The 21058-nt window shown below is 44.1% G+C and overlaps 1 protein-coding gene across 2 annotated transcripts in view; it reads right to left on the bottom strand.

Annotated features, from left to right (window-relative positions):
* The window catches only part of htt (huntingtin), a 201683-nt gene that overhangs the window by 147587 nt on the left and 33038 nt on the right, over positions 1–21058 (bottom strand). For both annotated transcript variants that reach the window (XM_055632294.1, XM_055632295.1), the window contains exons 8-11: positions 13477–13655; positions 12538–12742; positions 1712–1792; positions 321–694 (exon numbers count right to left, since the gene is read on the bottom strand). In XM_055632294.1, coding sequence (XP_055488269.1) covers positions 321–694; positions 1712–1792; positions 12538–12742; positions 13477–13655 — 839 coding nt within the window. The remainder of the gene's footprint in view (positions 1–320; positions 695–1711; positions 1793–12537; positions 12743–13476; positions 13656–21058) is intronic.

Below are 21058 nucleotides of genomic sequence, written 5' to 3'. Positions count from 1 at the left end.
GGAGCAACAGAGGGCAACATGCCGAGTCAGAGAGCCGGACAGAGCTGGGATGAGCAGCCAGGGGAGAAAAATTCAAAGGAACAATCGTCTTTGATCGTGACCAGCAGAAGCTTAAATGCCCTCCAGCCACAAGCAGCAGCAAAGGGGTTTGCGGAAAGGGAAATTTATTGATGCTGTTTCAATGGGATAAAGCTGCTAACCTTTTCACTCCTACTAGCTGAAGAGAAAGTGGTGGCGTCCGAGTCTACTTGGGAGCTGAGAGAGATGTCGGGACCCTCAGTGGAGGACCGGGATACCCCCTCAGAATGCTGCACACTTACAAGTTCTGAGCTGTCTGACGGGGTCACAGCCGAATCTGGGCCCTCGGTGGTCTGCGAGCTCTCACTGAGCGGAGACGTCGCCTGGTTGGTCCTGTCGTTCGGGTCTGCGTTGGTGTCTGACTGGATGGTGCTGATCTGGCTGGAGCTGCGGCTCAGGGTTTCGTCAGCCGCTCCCTCCACCGTCAGGCCGGTCAGGTCCGATGTTGCCGAGCTGTTGAGGTCAGCAGACTCTGCGGACTGCAGCGTGTGCTGGGATCGTGGCTGCTCGGTGATGATATCATTCCCTGCAGAATCAGCCACCGGGCTTGTGGACCCCAAGGTAGAGGCACCAGAAGATGATGGCACTTCACCGGTTCCCTCACTGTTCATTGAACCTAACATTAAACATCAAAACAGATTAGCAATCCATAGAACATAGAACAATAATAATTGGGTTAAAATATAATGAGCATTTGACGGCACTGGCCTGTACGAGCTGGATTTTAGAAGGATGAGGGGGAACCTGATTGAAACTTATCTTATAGTGCAAGGCCTGGATAGAGTGGATGCGGTGAGGATGTTTCCACTAGTGGGAGAGCTCGGACCAAAGGCTACAGCCTCAGAATTAAAGGACACTAGACCATGTGCAGGCCCGTTGGGTCTGTTCCCCCAACGTGCAGTTGCGGGGGGCTGGGCGGCATGTGGCGTCACACACACTAACTACCACCCCGCACACACACTACCACCCCGCACACACACTAACTACCACCCCGCACACACACTAACTACCACCCCGCACACGCTAACTACCCCCCTTGATAGTATAGTAATATTTTTAATTTGCTCCTTTTAACCAATAACCGCCCTATCCACTGACGCATAGCCCCCAACTCGCAGGCGCGTCTAGAGGGGGGGTAGAGAGTGAGGGCAGAAAGAGAATGTGGAGAGACAGAGAGAAAAGGGCAGACAGAAGGGCAAGAGACAGAGGGAGAGGGGGGTGGCGTGGAGTGGAGGAGGGGGAAGGAGGAGGGGGGAGGGAGGGGGGAAGGGAGAAGGGGGGAGGGGGGAGGGGGGGGGGAAGGAAGAGAGAGGGGGATGAGGATGGGGGGGGGAGGGAGAGCGGGGAAGGTGAAGGGGGAGACAGGGGTAGGGGGAAGCGTGGGGGAGGGCAGGCGAGAGGGGTGGGGGGAGGGGAGGGTAGAGGGGAAGAGGGGGAGGTGGGAGGAAGAGGGGGAAGGGAGAGTGGAGGGGGAGTTAAGATAAAAGTCCTTAAGATAAGACTTAAGATAAAAAAATTCTACTCCTATAACTTGTTAAACACTTAAGATAAAAAATTGACAATAGTTTGTGGTAAAAGCAGTGACGCCCAGCAAGTGGATCCTTTCTTCAAAGAGTTATTCTACAATTCTTACCTGGAAAAGTGGTCGCGCTGACCTCTGACCTGGTCTCCGCATCATCTTCAAGTCCATCTTCTTCTCCAGAAACCATTTTGCCTTTATGTTTTAATGACCACACATTAAGTTAAAATGAAGTTACCAAATGTAAATATTTTAAATACGATTCATATTATCTTAAACTGAATCAAGAATAGCAATTCAAACTGATTTCATAATAACCCACCAGATGTGGGGTGAAAAAACCCACATCTGTACAACTTGGGAATCCACTGTTTCAGACATTCAGCCTATACAAAATGCAAGGAAATGCCCAGCATGTTTATACAGTGTTCTTCCTCTGCAGAAAAAGTTCATTTTATTTCCAATTAACCCCACCCCCCCACAAGGTCACAGACCTTTCTTTCTCCTCCAGCCCAATGTGCGTAACATTAACTCTATGATGCAGGCATTGCCAACATTTATTATCAGTCTTCAAACACCTGATGGGCCTGTCCCACTTAGGCGATTTTTTTAGGCAACTACAGGCGACTAGTTTGTCGCCACATGCTCACAGGTGGTCGCCGGGAGTCGTCTTCTCAGTTGCGCAAAAAGTCGTAGCGTCTATCTGGTCGCCACTAAATTTTAAACCTGTTGAAACATTTTCGGCAATGGTGGATTTGACGCCAATGAGCGTAGCTTGACTTCTCCTGACGTAGGTGATGTCATAGGCCAGGATGACGTAAGTTGTCGCTGGTTTTTGGCAGTCGCCTAAAAAGATCGCCAAGTGGGACAGGCCCATGACCTGGCTCGCTACTTGAATAGCCACAGTTTGGCATTCCAGGGTTTTGATTCAGTAGTAACGTATTTAACGCAATATATTTCCTGGTCAATGGAATTAATAACATAGAGGGGACTCCACAGGATGCATGGGTTTGGAAGAGGTGTTGAAGAAGATGACATATTTGCTCATTGTTTTAGGATACATCAATTAAAAATACTCTGTAAAAGTTCAATTGCACTACTATAACGTAGACTCAAGACCCTCTTAACAAATTAATTTTGACGTGCTCAAGTCAAAAATTACTTTGAAATACAGTATGAATCTCAAATTACGGAAATTATGAGAGTTCAACCATGCTCATTCAACATTTAATTTCCTTTAATCTTTAAATAATTCAGAAGAGTGAAATTAATAAGTCACTATGCCACAAATGAATCAACATCAGCTTTGTGGGTACAGCTGGGCGTAACAACTTTCTCAGCAGGCGGTCGCCTCATGACAACTCTAAGTGTTGTTCAGTTGTCCTCATCACACTGCTACTTAATACATTTTAACGCTAAATGTTACTGTTTGTACAGCATTTCCACAATTATGAAGATATTACCTGGGTTTGTTATTAAGAGGCTAGGTCCTTTTTTCGAAGATGAGATGGAGGGGAGGTGGGGAGGTCTTACAGAGTTTTATAAAATCATGAAGGCCATAGATAAGTTCTAAGTGGATAATACCCACAGTCTTTTTCCCACAATAGAGGAATCTATAACAATAGAGGGCATAGGTTTAAGGTGAGAAGGGAAAGATTTAATGATAATATGTTAGGGTAACTTCTTCGCACAGAGGGCAGTGTGTATCTGGAACAAGCTGTCAGATCAAGTGATAGAGGCGGCTACAAGTGTGACATTTAAAAGACATGTGGACAGTTGCATAGATAGGAAGGGTTTGGAACGGTATGGGTCAAGTGCAAGCGTGGGACTAGCTTGTTTACGCAACTTGATAAGCATGGAAGAGTTGGACCAAGTATCTATTTCTGTGCTGCATAGGTCTATGACACTAAGCTTATAATTTAATTATCTCTATCAGGTCACTCCTCAGCCTACTTTGCTACAAGGAAAACAAACCTAACCTATCCAATCACTTCCCATAACAAAAATCCTCCAATCCAAGCAACATCTTGGTGAATCTCCTCTGCACTCTTCATTCTTCTTATGGTGTGGTGGCCAGAACTACACATGATACGTCATTACGATGTGACCAGCATTTTGCGTCCGACTTTTTATATTCTAAGCACCGACATCTGAGAGCAACATTGTCTTACATCACACAGTTGCTGATACATAATTAGTTGCTGCAACCTTCCACTTGGTAATGTGGTAAAAGAAAATTTAAGGAGCTGGGAGTTAGTTGGTGAGCGAGACAGACAAATCACCGGCGACGAAAAAACGAGAAGGAGAATGGGACCGATAGTGTTGATCTCTTGGGAGCTGGTGTGTGCCTGAACTAAAAAGGAAAAATGTTATTTATATTTGGTCACAGCATCTGGAGAATCACATTGACTGTTCTCCAGAAACTTGTCCTGAAAAGACGGTAGAGAATTTAATTAAAGTTGTAGCTACTAATGGATTTGACTTAATTCAAACTAATAACTACACACGGACACCCAATGCATAAATAGGCAGCAACGATTAATACTTTTGTCATAGGATCAAATATTTAAATATGGATACCAGGCTTACACATACAACAAACAGCTTTCCCATATCTGTGGAAGGGTGGACTGGCTCTGGAGAGGGTCCAGAGGAGGTTTACAAGAATGATTCCAGGAATGTATGGGTTAGCATATGATGAACACTTGTCAGCACTGGGCCTCTACTCGCTGGAGTTTAGAAGGTTGAGGGGGGGCCTCATTGAAACTTGAAATGATGTTTCCTCTGGTGGGAGAGTCTAGTACCAGAGGTCATAGCCCCAGAATTAAAGGGCACTCTTTTAGAAAGGAGGCGAGGAGGAACTTCTTTAGTCAGAGGGTAGTGGAACTCATTGTCACAGAGGACTGTGGAGGCCAAATCAGTCGATATTTTTAAGGCAGATATGGACAAATTCTTGATTAGAACAGGTGTCAAGGGCTATGGGGAAAAGGCAGGAAAATGGGATTAGGAGGCAGAGATCAGCCATAATTAAATGACGGAGTAGACTCGATGGGCCGAATGGCCTAATTTTACTCCTATAACTTGTGAACTTAAATAATATTATCACCAGGAAACTGGTATCAACACACAGCAGGAAAACGCAACGACATTAAAGTAGAGGCTAAATGATAGTAGAGGCGATGTATGTAAGATTTCTCAATTTAATGATTGAAAGATACAGCATGGAAACATCCATTGGTCGACTGAGTCCACGACGAGCATCGATCACGTGTTCACACTAAATCTATGTTATTCCACTTTTGTATCCACTCCCTGTACACTATGGAGTGGTAAAGGAGAGGTAAAGGAGTGTGCAGTCAAGCCTAATGGCACCGGCTCGACTGCAGTCAGTCTGTCTTTTTTTATTTATTTTTGTCCCATTAAATATATGTTTTGATTATAGTTTTTATTATTTTTTTAGCTGTGTATATGTGGGGGGTGGGGGTGGGGGAAACTGTTTAATCTCTTCCCTGTACGGGGACCCGACTTTTCCCTGTCGGGTCACCGGTGTCGTTGGGCCTAACATCGTGGAGCCGGCGGTGGCCTCCAACCAGAACCAACCTGAGGGCTCCAGTCGCGGAGCCTGCGGACTCGTCATCGCGGAGCCGGCCGACTTTGGAACGGGAAGAGCTGTGGTGGCGCGCGGCTGTGACCCGACTTCGGAGCTTCGGAGGCTCCGGCCGCAGGCCCGGTGGACAGGAACATCGGGAGCTCGCAGGTCCCTGGTGGGAGACCGCTTTTCGGAGCTCCTGCAACGGGAACTTCTCCCGCCGGAATCGCGGGGTTTAAATGACTCGGAGCGGGGCCTAACATCACCCGGCGCGGCTTACACAGCCGCGGGACTTACTATCACCCGCCGGGAGCTTTAACATCGGGAGCCCCAGTCGCCTCGATGCTGCAGTTGCACTGCTGGACCGCGGGAGAAGAACAAAGGGAAGACATAAGACTTTTGCCTTCCATCACAGTGGGGAGGTGTTGGAGATTCACTGTGATGGATGTTTGTGTAAATTGTGTTAAGTGTGGGTCTTGGGTTTTTTAGTAATGTCAAGACTGTAGGAATGAAATTTCGTTCAAACCTTGTCTGTTTGAATGACAATAAAAGACATTCTATTCTATACTATTCGATGGGGCAATTTAGAGGCCAATTAACCCACAAATCAGTACATCTTTGGGATGTGGAAACCAAAACAACTGAAGAAAACCCACTCAATCATAGGTAGATCGTGCAAACTCCATGCAGAGAACACCTGAAGTCAGGATGGAACCTGGGTCTCTGGCGCTGCAAGGCAGCGACTCTACCTGCTGCGCCAGTGCTTCAAATTGGTCCCAAAATGAGTTTCAGCTGCAAATGGTATCAGACACAAACCCAGTCTGACGAAAGAACAGAATCGGTCATTGTAATTCTGGAAATTCGTATATAAAAGTATGAAAATGTAACCTAATTCTGCAGAATTTTCACTGAAATCATAGAGCACAAAACGCATAGGTAGGATGGCCAAGCAGCAAGGAAAAACAATTATGCAATTGGCAGAGCAGTTAACACATTTTCTAGATAGTCACCTTTCTGCTTCCTGAGGATAGCAGGACTGCAAGCCCCTCCTGATGCATGCAATAGAAGAAAGAGAGACAAGAAAAAGTGGCACACAGATAATCATTAACTATACAATTAATTAGTTTAGTTTATTATTACTGTCACATGTACCAAGGTATAGATAAAAGCTGTAGCGTGTTAGTACTATCCTGTCAGTGAGAAGACTATACACGATTACTATCAAGCCGACAGCCGGTGAAGGAAGTAACGGTTAGTGCAAGATAAAATCCAGTAAAGTCAGATTTAAAATAGTTTGAAGGGCTCTAATGAGGTAGCTCACTTCAAATGGTAATCCATACAAGAAATATTTCAGCAAAGAGGTGCTTCTTTATAAGTTGTTCACAATGACAAACTGCTAACACAATTCTGATTTACAATTTGGAAACAGCACAATTTCAGAATTTGCAACTTCCCCACAATTTTCAGCCGATAGACTGCTCACAACCAAGAGAAGCCAGAGGAACTGCACGAACATTTCCACATTCAGTGATTTCAACAACGAAAGTGAAAGCCTGGGAGATGGTGAAGCCATGAGCAATGACTAATCAATTGCTTGTAAACACTTCAGGAATAACAAATGAAGAACCAACAAACTGAACATAAGCAATTGTTGCACAAGTGACAATCCATCATGGTGGGTGACACGGGGGACCCGGCGGGAGACTGCAGAGAATTAAAGGAGGACGCGACGGAGGGCAGTGTGAAAGAAAGGGTGACCCAGCGAAAGACTGCTGAGAATGATGGGGGATCCGGCAGAGAGCTGCTGAGAATGAAGGAGGGACCCCGCAGGGGGGTGCTGAGATCGAACAGGGGGAGGGGGGGGGGGGGGGGGGGATCCTGCTGGCATGTGTCGCGGCAGGCCTGGTTCGTCACAGGGAGCAGAGGATAAGTTTGAACAATAAACTTCATGTAACATTGTCGGCGCCAGAAACGTAGCGATTCGTGTTCTGCCCAGGTGAGGTCTGCTATTTGATTTTACCAGGTTGAAAGCAAAACAGACCAAGCACAAGAAGAAGGGTGAATGGGTTGGGAACTGGGAAACATTTTTTTGAGCACATTTTTGAGTTTATTGATGAAAGACAGCAACACCAGCCAGAGATGAATTGAAATAGTGCAGGATGATGATCATAAAACGCATAGATGATGGTTTAAGCAGAAGAGCCAAGTTTAAAATCACAATCCACATAAATTTAAGAAGAAGAAGGTAGTATCCAGGCACTTTGAACTGGGTCTACAGGCTCCAAGAGGTGCTGTGTCTTACAGGCTCTAGCACTCAATAATACTTTTATATTAGCATATGTCAGTGGTATTGGATTAGGCACCATATTGATTTTCATATATTTCTCCATCTTCATCATCAAGTCCTATAAAATTTGAGAGTCTGCTTCAAATTCATAGAGATGGAAGTAAAGGCCTCGTAAATCCAAATGCTCTCTTTTCCAGTAACAAATTACTTACAGCGAGAATGGTTTTAATCTCACACATTGCGAGGAAAAAATTCCAATCTTTATCATATACCACAAATTGGACGTCCTGCCAAGAATTAAGAACATTACTTCACTGCAAGCTCCGAAAAGGACAAGCAGTTTCATCACACCTTCAATTGCCTAATTTCCAGCTGGTCACTCCAGCTGTTTTCATAGCATGACTCACACTCAAGGGCCCTCATCAGCTGAGGGCAGGGGCTCAGAATGGGTCTGTTAAACTGCTGCTAGTAAGAATTTCATAGTTCAGTTGTCAGTACATATGGTGAGCAACTCCTCCAGATCAATACCTCACCTTCAAAGAGAGCGTTAATGCCACTAGTCTAGCAACATGAATTTCTGAAAAGCATAAGATAATACAATGAGAACATTTACAGAAAGAATTTCTACTTTAAATTCTCATGGAGAATTTACAGAAAATTCAAGGAAAAAATTGCCTGAGAAATTAGAAAAAGCAGATTCAATGTCAGCTTTTAAAAGTGAGTTTATAAATACTTGGAGGGGGATTAAAACGTCAGTCTACATATAAAGAGCAGGAAAGTAGAATGGTGTACAGTGCCCATCATAATGTTTGGGACAAAGACCCATCATTTATTTATTTGCCTCTGTACTCCACAATTTGACATTTGTAATAGAAAAAAATCACGTGGTTAAATTGAACATTGTCAGATTTTAATAAAGGCCATTTTTATACATTTCGGTTTTGCCATGTAGAAATTACAGCTGTGTCTATTCATAGTCCCCCCATTTAACGGCACCATAATGTTTGGGACACATGGCTTCACAGGCGTTTGTAATTGCTCAGGTGTGTTTAATTGCCTCCTTAATGCAGGTGACCCTTGGACAGGACCCTCGGAGTGACCCTTGACAGGACCCTATCCTTCAAGGAACATCTCAAAAGAACAGCAGCTAAGGTGAAGTCCAGAAACAATCTCCTCAGTAAGCTTGCTGGCTCAAAGTGGGGGGCAGCAGCCCCCACACTGCGCATTTCAGCACTAGCCCTTGCATTTTCTTCAGCCGAATATTGTGCCCCTGTTTGGTCCAGGTCATCCCACACACACCATGTGGACACCCAATTGAACTCAACAATGAGGATCATCACAGGAACAATCCGCTCAACACCACTCCCCTGGCTCCCTGTCCTATCCAACATAGCCCCTCCACACACCGGCGAGTAGTCCTCACTCAAAGGATGCTCCAAAAGACCAAAAACTCCCCTCACCTGCCAATTCATATGGACATCTTCAACCCACCCACTGCTCGACTTCCATCTAGATGACCAATTTGGAAGAACCCACCACCAGCTGATTTCACCATCCAATCAGCTTGGAAAAAGGAATGGGAGTCCAAGGACGTCCCAAATAAACATCTGGTGTCAGACCCCACCCTACCGGTCCCTGGCACCAATCTCCCAAGGAAGCAGTGGACGACGCTGAATAGATTCAGGACTGGACATGGCCCCTGCTTGGCCAGCCTTCACAAATGGGGCAGCAGTCCAACCCCACGGTGTGCTTGTGGAGAGCAGCAAACAATGCAACACATCATTGAAGCATGCCCTCAACAAAGACTCAAAGGAGGACTTGTCACCCTTCATACAGCAAATCAAGAGGCAACTGCTTGGCTAAAGGACGGCATTCGCTAAATAAAATAAAATGCAGGTGTAAGAGAGCTCTCAGCACCTAGTCTTTCCTCCAGTCCTTCCATCACCTTTGGCAAGTTTTATTGCTGTTTATCAACATGAGGACCAAAGTTGTGCCAATGAAAGTCAAATAAGCCATTATGAGACTGAGAAACAAGACAAACATTTTAGAGACATCAGCCAAACATTAGGCTTACCAAAATCAACTGTTTGGAACATCATTCAGAAGAAAGAGAGTACTGGTGAGCTTACTAATCGCAAAGGGACTGGCAGGCCAAGGAAGCTGATGACAGAAGAATCTATATTACTAAAAGTCTGATCTTGACCACTTCCTGTTGTTCTATATATTGATTTGAGAAAAAACGCTGCCACTTACGGCTGTGATTTTTGGCCATCTTACTCAGAGTCCCCCTCCGCTGCACAGGACAAGAGGATTTTTCCCCATCAATGAAAAATAAGAGTTATTAGTGTTTAAAAAATGTTGAGATTCTCTCTCCTGAAGGCCACACCCCTTCCGGAGGGACTTTAAAACCCGGAAGTGTTGAGTGCCTCAGTCAGTCTCTGCAAGATGGGGGAGCGAGAGGATCACGTTTCTTAGTCTGAGCTGTGAATAACACTGAACACATGTCTACTAAACATTGAGTGGTTTTACTGACCTGTTAGTGCCTTAGTGTGGTTTGAAAATATAGTTTGGAAATGCTAAAGCTGTGTTTCCTTTGGTTTGGAAATGCTAAAGTTGTGTTGCCTAATTAAAGTTGCCTTGCCTTCTATATAATTAAAAGTCTAATCTTGACCACTTCCTGTTTGCGCTTTATATTGATTTTAGAAAAAACGCTACCACGTACGGCTGTGATTTTTGCCCGTCTGACTCAGAGTCCCCATCCACTCATCAGGTGCCGAGGATTTTTCCCATCGATGAAAAACAAAAGTTATTAGTGTTTAAAAAATGTTGAGATTTACTCTCCTGTCAATCACGCCATGAAGGCCACGCCCCTTCTGATGGGAGGGGGGGAGGGACTATAAAACCCAGAAGTGTGGGCTTTGCAAGATGGAGGAGGGAGAGGTCGCGACTCGTTGTTTTTAAGTGGCCTTGCACCCTGCTTGAAATGGTAAGAAATTGCACTCGAATTTGGTGGACTTGCACCCTGCTTGAAATGGAATTCCCTTCAGCCCACAACACCCATACTAGTTGGTGGAGAGGTGGAATAGAAAATCAGAGGCTACACTGCAAGATGCAAACCACTGGTTAGCTGCAAAAATAGAATGGCCAGGTTACAGTTTGCCAAGAAGTACTTAAAGAACAACCACAGTTCTGGAAAAAGGTCTTGTGGACAGATGAGACGAAGATCAGAGTGATGCCAAGAGCAAAGTATGGTGGAGAGAAGGAACTGCACAAGATCCAACGCATTCCACCTCATCTGTGAAACATGGTGGTGGGGATGTTATGGCCTGGGCTTGTATGGCTGCTGAAGGTACTGGCTCACTTATCTTCATTGATGATACAACTGCTGATGGTAGTAGCATAATTAATTCTGAAGTGTATAGAAACATCCTATCTGCTCAAGTTCAAACAAATGCCTCAAAACTCGTTGGCCGGCGGTTCATTTTACAGCAAGACAATGATCCCAAACATACTGCTAAAGCAACAAAGGAGTTTATCATAGCTAAAAAATGATGAATTCTTGAGTGGCCAAGTCAATCGCCCAATCTGAACCCAATTGAGCATGCCTTTTATATGCTGAAGAGAAAACTGAAGGCGACTTGCCCCCAAAACAAGTTAAAGTTAGTTGGCTGCAATACAGGCCTGGCAGAGCATCACTAGAGAAGGCTCCCAGCAACTGGTGATGTCCATGAATCGCAGACTTCAAGCAGTCATTGCATGCAAAGAATATGCACCAAAATACTAAACATGACTACTTTCATTTACATGACATTGCTGTGTCCCAAACAATATGATGCCCTGAAATGGGGGGACTATGTATAAACACTGCTGTAAATTTTACATGGTGAAACCAAAATGTATAAAAATGGCCTTTATTAAAATCTGACAAAGTGCACTTTAACCACATGTGTTTTTTTCTATTACAAATCTCAAATTGTGGAGTACAGGGGCAAATAAATAAAATATGGTTATTTGTCCCAAACATTATGGAGGGCACTGTAGTTCTTTCATAATTTGAATGCCCCTTTTTGCTTGATGTTTAGGCTGGATCACCTTGTATCTTTCACTGTACTACACACACTATGAAATATTTCTGAATGCTTATTGTACAGAAAGACAAAAACAAGATATGACAAAATCCCACCTTTCAGATAAGACAACAAATCAACACATCCCATCAGCTACCTCAGGTGGATGTAAATGAAAACACGGTAACAGGAAAGACACTACTACGGGTGAGGTTTGCTGATCACAAATTGGCTGCTGTTGTTTCCGATATTACAGAAATGACTGCTTCATTAACGTAAAGCACCTTTACATGCCAAGCAAGCCGTAGAAGACACATTAGGTGTAATTTTACAGTTAAATTATGCTACAGGATATTTGACACCCATCCCCAAACCAGTACAAGTTTCATATAAATAATGAAAATCTCAATGCCATACTCATTTAATTAGTAGCATCTCTGGAGAAAAAGGATGGGTGACATTTCAGGTCGGGGACCCTTCTTCAGACTGAAAGCAGAGGGGAGGGTTCTGGAGATAGGTAAAGGCCAGAAGAAATGGTCTGGCCATTTTCTACCTCCAGTTCCCTTCCCTCTACTTTCAGTCTGAAGAAGGGTCCCAAACCAAAACGTCATCCAACCTTTTAATCCAGAGCTGCTGCCTGATCAGCTGAATTACTCCAGCATTTTATGTCTATCTTCGGTATAAACCAGCATCTGTAGTTCCATTCTACACATTCCTTTAGTGAGTATTAGACTGGTTGGCACCCGACCATCTGCGAGAGATGATGGTGCTTCTTTGACGTTGTCCTGCTTGGATAGGTGAAAATTTCATCCGTGGTCACATTGTCCTTTTAGGAATAAGATTGTGGTGGATTTGTATATCTTAACTAAATCTGCCCACTCTGATATTTACCACTGTGAATAGAACGAGTTAAAAAAGACAGCAGTTTAATGAATCTCACCATAAAAATCAAAACACGGACATGAAGATAAGAAGGAGCCCTACTTGGGCAACTTGCCTATGAGCTCCACTATACTGCTGCTGCGAAGGCGATTGGAGGTATCGTCTCGCGCGATGCTAACTCTGGCAATGCTGCCGGCGGTGGTCAGGGTGCGGAGCAGCTCAGGAGGGGGGGTGCGGAACAGCTGCTGCAGCACTTCCAAGGCTGCCGTCACCACATTGTGGTCCCTGTGTTGGGTGTAGTGCAGCGTCAATTCATACGCCTGGTCAAAAGGAAACAAGAGTCTCACTGTTAAAAAAATAGACACAAAGTGGTGGAGTAACTCAGTGGGTCAGGCAGCATCTCTAGAGAACATTGATAGGTGACATGTGTAGGAAGGAACAGCATTTTGTGTCTATCTACGGATAGGTGATATTTCGGGTCAGGACCCTTCTTTAGGCCAATTGTGTAGAGGATGGGGAAGAAAGCTAAAAGATATGAGAAGCAGGACAAAGTGTGGCAGGTAATAGGTGGACACAGGTAAGGGGGAGGGGGAGGGTTGAAATACAGATGGTTAGAACAAAGGCCAGAGATGAAAATACAAAAGGTGTGAGATAAAGGTGGAAGGGATGCAAATTTTGAAGCTAGAGTAGGAAATATTGGTGGAAGAGGAGGGGAGGGGAGGGGTGGGTGTGAGTCCAGATGGGGCACAAGGAAGAAACAAAAAAAGGGGTTACTTGTGGGTTAGTTACCAAAGATTGGAGAATTCACATGTGTATACCGTTGGGTTGCAAGCTACCTAAGTGGAATGCAAGGTGCTGTTCCTCAGGTTAAAATGGTTAGCTAGCAGGAGATCAAGCTGTGTTCAGCAAAACAGTTACAAAAAGATCTACTTGATTCAGATGGAATCGATCTTTGTCTTATCATCAGTGGATGAATTCAGCACCACCTTTTAAATGAATAAATCAAGAATGCATCTACATCATAGTGCACTTTCATTCAAGCCGAAGACATTACCTGTACAAGCTGCTCCAAGGAAGGGGAGATCTCAGCTTCCTTCCGAGTCACACCAAAACTGCCCCGCAGGCTGGTGTCTTTCACTTGTTGGCGCAGTAAAGGTAACAGGTACCGCAGGGTGAGCATCACACCCAGAACAAGTGGAGTTGGTCGATCTTCTTCCACTGGGACCAAAAAACCTGCAGTTCAAAATAAGGACACATTATGTCGACTTAAGGCAACTTATATCATCTAGTTGTGGTTTATTGCTGTCATGTGCACAGAGGTACAGTGAAAAGCTTCGTTTTGAATGCTGCACCATACATAAATACAATAAGTCAAACTCGAGTACAATAGATAGAGCAGAGGGGAAGATGGAGAATGCAGAATATAGTTCTCAGCATTGTAGTGCATTAGCTCCAGGGACAAAACCCAATGTCTGCAATGGGGTAGAGGTGAATCAGACGATATCCTAGTTAATGCAAGGAGCATTCCGAAGCCTGGTAAAAGAAGGGAAGAAGCTGTTCCTGAATCTGCTGGTAGGTGCTTTCAAGCTAATGCACCTTAAAATACTATGGCTGAGCAAACATGAAGGTGGATACACACTTTTCACTGTGGTGTGACAGTATTTTATGTGTTTAAGAAAGAACTGCAGATGCTGAAAAAAAAAAAATCGGAGGTAGACAAAAGTCCTGGAGAAACTCAGCGGGTGAGGCAGCATCCTCTATGTGTTAATCGCATCAACATTAATGAAATGGCATTGTCCAATTAATGTGTTCAAACTGCACCAGCCCTTTCATGTTTGGATTTTATTTTGTTTTTTAAGACACAGCATAGAAACAGGCCTCCCGGCCCACTATGATCATGCCGACCATCGATCATCTGTTCACACTAGTTCTATGTTATCCCACCTTCTCATCAACTCCTCACACACTAAGGGCAAATTAGAGAGGCTAATTAACATATAAACCCACACGTCTTTGGAATGTGGGAGGAAACCTGTAGAAAACCCACTCGTTCACAGGGAGAACATGCACAACTAGGAAAGGGAAAACAGGCTAATTTAAAAATAAAGAGAAGATAGGGGGACGGGAGAGAATTTCTGTATTAGGACATACATCTGTTTGCTTGGGTTTGCTCTCTCCATTAGCACAGCATGTCGTATTAGGCATGTCCTACATTTTGCACCGCCTGCCACTGGCAATTTTATAACATAGAAAATAGGTGCTGGAGTAGGCCATTCAGGCCATTGAGCCAGCACCAATATTCAACATGATCATGGCTGATCATCCAAAATCAGTACCCCATTCCTGCTTTCTCTCTATATCGTTTGATTCCGTTAGCCCTAAGAGCTGTATCTAACTCTCCTGAATACATCCAGTGAAAAGTATTCATTCAAATTTTATTGTCATTGCCTCACTTTGAGACAACGAAATGAATTTCCCATACAGGCAGTATCGTTAAAAAAAAAAAATCACAAGAAAAATAATAAAAATAAATAATAAATAAATAATAAAACATATTAAAAATAAAATTAAAATTGAATTAAAAAAAAAAAATTGGCCTCCACTGCCTTCTGTGGCAGAGAATTCCACAGATTCACAACTCTCTGGGTAAAAAGGTTTTTCTTCATCTCAGCAGTAAATGGCCTTACCTTTATTCTTAAACCGTGGCCGCTGGTTCTGGACTCCCCCCAACACCGGGAACATTTTTCCTGCATCTAGCCCGTCCAATCCCTTAAGAATTTTATATGTTTCAGTAAGATTCCCTCTCATCCTTCTCAATTCCAGTGAATAGAAGCCCAGTCGATCCATTCTTTCATCATATATCAGTCCCGCCATCCCGAAAATTAACCTGGTGAACCTACCTCAATTGCAAGAATATCCTTCCTCAAATTTGGAGACCAAAACTGCACACAATACTCCAGGTGCATCCTATATAACCGTAGTTGGACCGCCTTGCTCCTATACTCAAATACTCTAGCTATGAAAACCAACATACCATTTGCTTTCTTCACTGCCTGCTGTACCTGCATGCTTACTATCATTGCTATGCTTGTATTTTCCTTTTTTAACTGATCTCACTATGTAGTATTTATTCCATCTCTCTATCCACGAGCCCCAATCATCCCATAAGTTGATCTCTGCAACATATCTCCACAGCAACCCTGGCCTCACCTTGGAAGAAATATTCCCTGCCTCCTATCCACCCTTCTCTGCAATTTTTTTTTTTTTCTCTCATAGTTTGACAAAGGATCTTCAATTTGAAATGTTCTCCTTCCATGGATCCAGAGTGTTATACAGTCAGAGTGATACAGCATGGAAACGGTCCTTTGGCCGAACTTGCCCACACGGACCAACATGTCCCAGCTACACTAGTCTCACCTGCCCGCGTCTGGTCCATATCCCTCCAAACCTCTCCTATCCATGTATCTGTCCAACTGCTTCTTAAACGTTGGGATAGTCCAAGCAACAACTACCTCCTCCGGCAGCTTGTTCCATACACCCACCATCCTGTGGGTGAAAAAGTTACCCCTCAGATTCCTATTAAATATTTTCCCCTTCACCTTCAACCTATGTGTTAATCTTAATTTTGCTTTAATATCAGACTTCCAGCATCTGCAGTTTTTTTTATTAGCTTTGTGATCCATCTCTCTAGATGCACAAGTTGTTGACATGCTGTTCTAATGTCAGTAGGTTTTTCAACACCCTCCCATTATCAACAGCTAAGGAGGGCGGGTGAAAGGCAAAAGCAAACAAACACACAAACTGGTTCAGAAGTACATATGGGGCAGCACAGTGGTGCAGCGGTTGAGTTGCTGCCTGATAGCATCAGAGACTCGGGTTCAATCCTGACTACAGGTGCTGTCTGTACACAGTTTGTATGTTCTTTTTGTGGATTTCTCCAGGTGCTCCTGGTTTCCTCCCACGCTCCAAAGACATAAAGGTTTGTAGGTTACACAAAAATGCTGGAGAAACTCAGCGGGTGCAGCAGCATCTATGGAGCGAAGGAAATAGGCAACGTTTCGGGCCGAAACCCTTCTTCAGACTGAAGAAGGATTTCGGCCCGAAACGTTGCCTATTTTCTTCGCTCCATAGATGCTGTTGCACCCGCTGAGTTTCTCCAGCATTTTTGTGCAACCTTCGATTCTCCAGCATCTGCAGTTCCTTCTTAAACAAGGTTTGTAGGTTAATTTGCTTCGGTAAAAATCGCAAATTGGCCCTAGTGTGTAGGATAGTGCTGGTGTACGGGGTGATCGCTAGTCGGCGCTGATTCAGTGGGCCAAAGGGCCTGTTTCCAAGCTGTAAATCTAAAGTCTAAGGCAAAGTCTACAAATTAAAAAAAAAAATTTAAACATAAATTGACAATATTCTGGGCCGAACTTGGCAATTGGGACTAGCGTAGCTGGGACATCTTGATTGGCATGGATGAGCTGTGCTGAAGGACCTGTTTCCATGTTGTGTGACCGCATGACCCTAATATTTCTAACATGGAGGGAATGCTCAGATTTTACTTCTATCCAGGCCAAGCAATGGTGTCCCTGGCTCAGTCTCTCCTGCCCAGTAAGTTACAACAAGCCATGATTTTATTGAAGGGTGGGGCATGTTCAGAGTACTCAACGGCTGCCACCTATTCACACAATGCAAAGGTTGAATAAGTTCTCAGTAAGTGACATGGAGAACTTTACATTATGTACGTGCTTTCAAGATGATAAACTAACGCACAAAGCATAAATTGGCACATTTAAAATATCAGATTTCTCTATCAAACTGATTTTTTTTTTGTCCATGTTTATAGAATTAAATTGAACTACACACTTTCAATTATTCAAAGACAGGGACGGCACGGAAGCGTAGCTGGTGGAGCTGTTGCTTCACAGCTGCGGAGACCAAGGTTCAAGTCTGATTTACGGGTTTCCTCCAGGTGCTCCGATTATTCCTAAATCCCCAAACTCTGCATGCTGTCAGGTTAACTAACCATTATAAACTGCCCCCAAAGCGTAGAGCAGCGGAGTTGGACAAAAATGCAGGAATAAAATTAGATTGTTGTAAATGCGTTCTCGTGGACTCTGTACACTGACGGTTCTGGTCCCGTGCTGTGTGACAAACAATTTATTAGCAGATTTTGCACAGGGTGCACCAATATTTTGCAGGTTGCATGCAAACCCTGCAATCCAATGAATCAATCAAGTGCAGCCCCGTTCCATACTCTTGTGCAAATACACTCTTTATTCAGTTAAATGACAACATTCGAGGCATAATCTGACCCGGGCCCTCTCTGATTTCACGTTCAAAGCCTCTGGTGAAGACAGCCAACATATCAATTGCTTTCCTAATTACTTCTTATAATTCCCCACATCGACACCTTTCAATCTCTCACCAGTTAAAAAATATTTCATCTTTCTATTTTTCCTACTAAACTAATGACCTCATGTTTATTCATATTATATCCCTTCTGCCATATCCTCAACCATTGGCTTAATCCTCTTAAACTCTCGACATATTCCTTCTCACCAGCACAGCCAGTCAGCTTTACGTCAACATCAAACTTAATTCCCTCAGGACCCAGCACCGATCCTTGTGGAATTCAATTTGCTACAACATCATGCCCAGCATTATTCCAATTCCTTGCGTGCTCTATAACTTCATGCAATAACTTGGCGTGGCAAACTAAAACCTACTCTGCTAGTTACAACTACACAGTCGTTCTGCAGTTAAGCAAAAGTTATATTTCTAAGAAAACCCCGGTTATGGAACATCGTATTAAAAAATACAATCGGGGAAAAGGGAATTAGGGGCCAGAAAGTTTCAGACTCAAATTAAGTTATTTTTCACGCAGGATTTTTTAAAAAAAAAGGTCTTTTTATTAGGCATAAATGTTTTTTGTTTAGGGAGGAACTGCAGATGCTGGTTTACACCATAGACACAAAATGCTGGAATAGCTCAGCGGGTTGGGCAGCATCTCTGGAGAGAAGGAATGGGCGACATTTCAGGAGCCTTCTTCAGATTGTATTTTGTTACTGCAAACTAAAACCACTAAAGCCTATGCTGAATCATACAGCATGGAAACAGCCCCTTCAACCTAACTAGTCCATGACAACCTAGATGTCCCTTCTAAGCCATTTGCCACGTTTGGCCCATGTCCCTCTAAACGTTTTCTTCTGATGAGCCTGTCGTAGTGGCTTTTAAATACTACTAGACTAAGTAGGACCCGTTGGGTCCCAGTCGCATGGAAGGCCTGGTCACCCACCGCAACCCATTCCCCAATGCAATATTCCGCCACTCACCTGTTCCCCCAACGCAACGGCAGGAGCGTTCTCTTGCCAGGGGACGGGGATGGCTTCTAGCGGGGAGTGTCCTGCAGCCAGGCGAGGGGGGCGGTTTCAAGCGGGGCCTGTCGGGGGCTGGTGGGTGGGGGGGGTGCAGTGGAGGGGGTCTGTACAGGGGTGGTGAAGGTGTGGGGGGAGAGGGAGTGTGTGGGGAGGGGGTTGTGGGGGTAGGGGTGTGGGTAGTATGAGGAGTGTGGGGAGGGGGGTGTAGGGGAGGGTGAGGGTGTAGGGGTGAGGGGTGTAGGGGAGGGGGGGTTGTGGGGGAGGGGGGGGGGGTGGGTTCACCGGTTCCCGGCCCCACTCCTATCGATATAGGGTACCGTTTTTGCGCAAATTAAAAAACAACACAAACCGGAGGAGGACAAGATGAGTTTTAGTAATAGTATAGATTATAGTACCTGCTCAACTACCTCTGCTGGCAGCTCATTCCATATTCCATGGCTTAATAGCACTTACTTGCCAAAGCAAGTGGTTTCATGGTAATTTCAACGACCACCCACTGAGTAAGTAACAGCTATGCTTCTGAGAGTCAATGGTGTCTGATTACAGTGGGGAGATTACGTGGAAGCAATTTTCTTTCCCGCAACTGTTTTTTCCCCCAAGGCAGCTTTTTCCCCCTCGTCAATTTCCAATGTAAATTTTAAGTGGTTCTATTGAAACTACATTGTTACCAATTGGCCCCACATAATACAAATAATATTCATTAATTTACCAATTACGTGATATTCAATCTGCATTGTGGAAATACACTTTACCTATACCTCATTGGAACAAGGGCACAAAAACTTGAATGACCACCCAACTATTATTATTTGAATTAAAATTCTAGTGTTCCCCACCTAACAATTAAATATTTCTCCATGTTATAATTGGCTATGAAGTGGTTTAGGATGCCGTGAATTAATGAAAGCTTCTATGGGATACGTTATTCTTAGCTCTAACATGAGGAGCACACTGGCTCATGGTTCATTTTGTAGGCCCTTAAATGGGATTTCCTAAGTCCAAAGAACAAATTTTAAAAAACAAGGTGAGCATACAACAGATCATTTAAAAAAAAAGCTGCAACAGATCAAAATAAAACCCAGCCACATTAAATTGTTAGGCAAAATGGCTGAAACAGCAATCAACTCTAGCAAGATGGTGATTCTCACATATGCACAGATGATGCAGTAGCCCCAGCAATTTCCTGAATAACTTAAATAAACATTTGAGCACACTCTCAACAAAACCTATCGCTGTCATCAAGGAGCACCTTCACACGGTTTAAAATAATCTCAAAGTCAAAGCAAAATCGCATGTCCCCAGTGATTTATCACATGCAATTTAATCAACTGTTTCTTTGGCAGAACCCCTGACCCAGAAAAGCGTACACAAGTAACAAAATAGCACTATCACGACCTACAGGACCAACAACAGCAGGTTGCAAAGAAGCATTTCCAAAACAGACATTGAGGCATGTTTTTCACGGCGGTTGGATCAAAACTCTGAAACTAACTACTTATCAACATCACTGCAAAAGCTGCATCAATTTGAGAAGTCAGTTTGTCACCATCTGTTCATATGTGACTACGGATAATTAAAAATGCTAGACCAGCCTGCAATACTACACCCCTGAAAGAAATACATAGAGCACATAAGATTATTTCGATAAGCCAATTTCCAATAATGCAAACTGCTGGAGGAACACAGCGGGTTGGGCAGCATCTATGGAAGGAAATGGACAGACAATGTTTCAGGTCGGGATCCTTCTTCAGTGTGACGAAGGGTCCCAACCAGCAATTAACCCTAGACTCGTTCGACGTTATCCCAATTTGACATCCAACACATTAGGGGTAATTTACAGAAGCCAATTAACCTACAAACTTGCATGTCTTTGGAATGGGGAAGGAAACCGAAGCACCCGGAGAAAATTCACGTGGTCACAAAGAAAATGTATAAACTTCATACAGACGACACCGTAGTGAGGATCAAACCCAGGTCTCTGGCGCCGAGAGGCAGCAACTCTACCGCTGCGCCACTGTAGTTTAAGATGAGAGGGGCGAGATTTAATAGGAACCTAAGAGGCATTATTTTCACTGAGGTGGTGGGTATATGGACCCAGCTGCCGAAGGAGGTAGTTGAGGCAGGTGCTGTGACAGCATTTAAAAGACGCTTGGGCAGGAACATGGAGAGGAAAGGCTGAGTGGGAAATTGGCCAAATAGGACTCGCTTAGATGGGGCATCTTATTCGGTGCGGATGTGTTGAGCCGAAGACCATGCTTTTGTGCTGTATGA

This window comes from Leucoraja erinacea, chromosome 3 (assembly GCF_028641065.1).
Source record: "Leucoraja erinacea ecotype New England chromosome 3, Leri_hhj_1, whole genome shotgun sequence".
In the NCBI taxonomy this organism is placed as follows: Eukaryota; Metazoa; Chordata; class Chondrichthyes; order Rajiformes; family Rajidae; genus Leucoraja; species Leucoraja erinaceus.
Note: the sequence above shows the minus strand (reverse complement) of the source record. Positions and strands in the feature narration are given on the sequence as shown.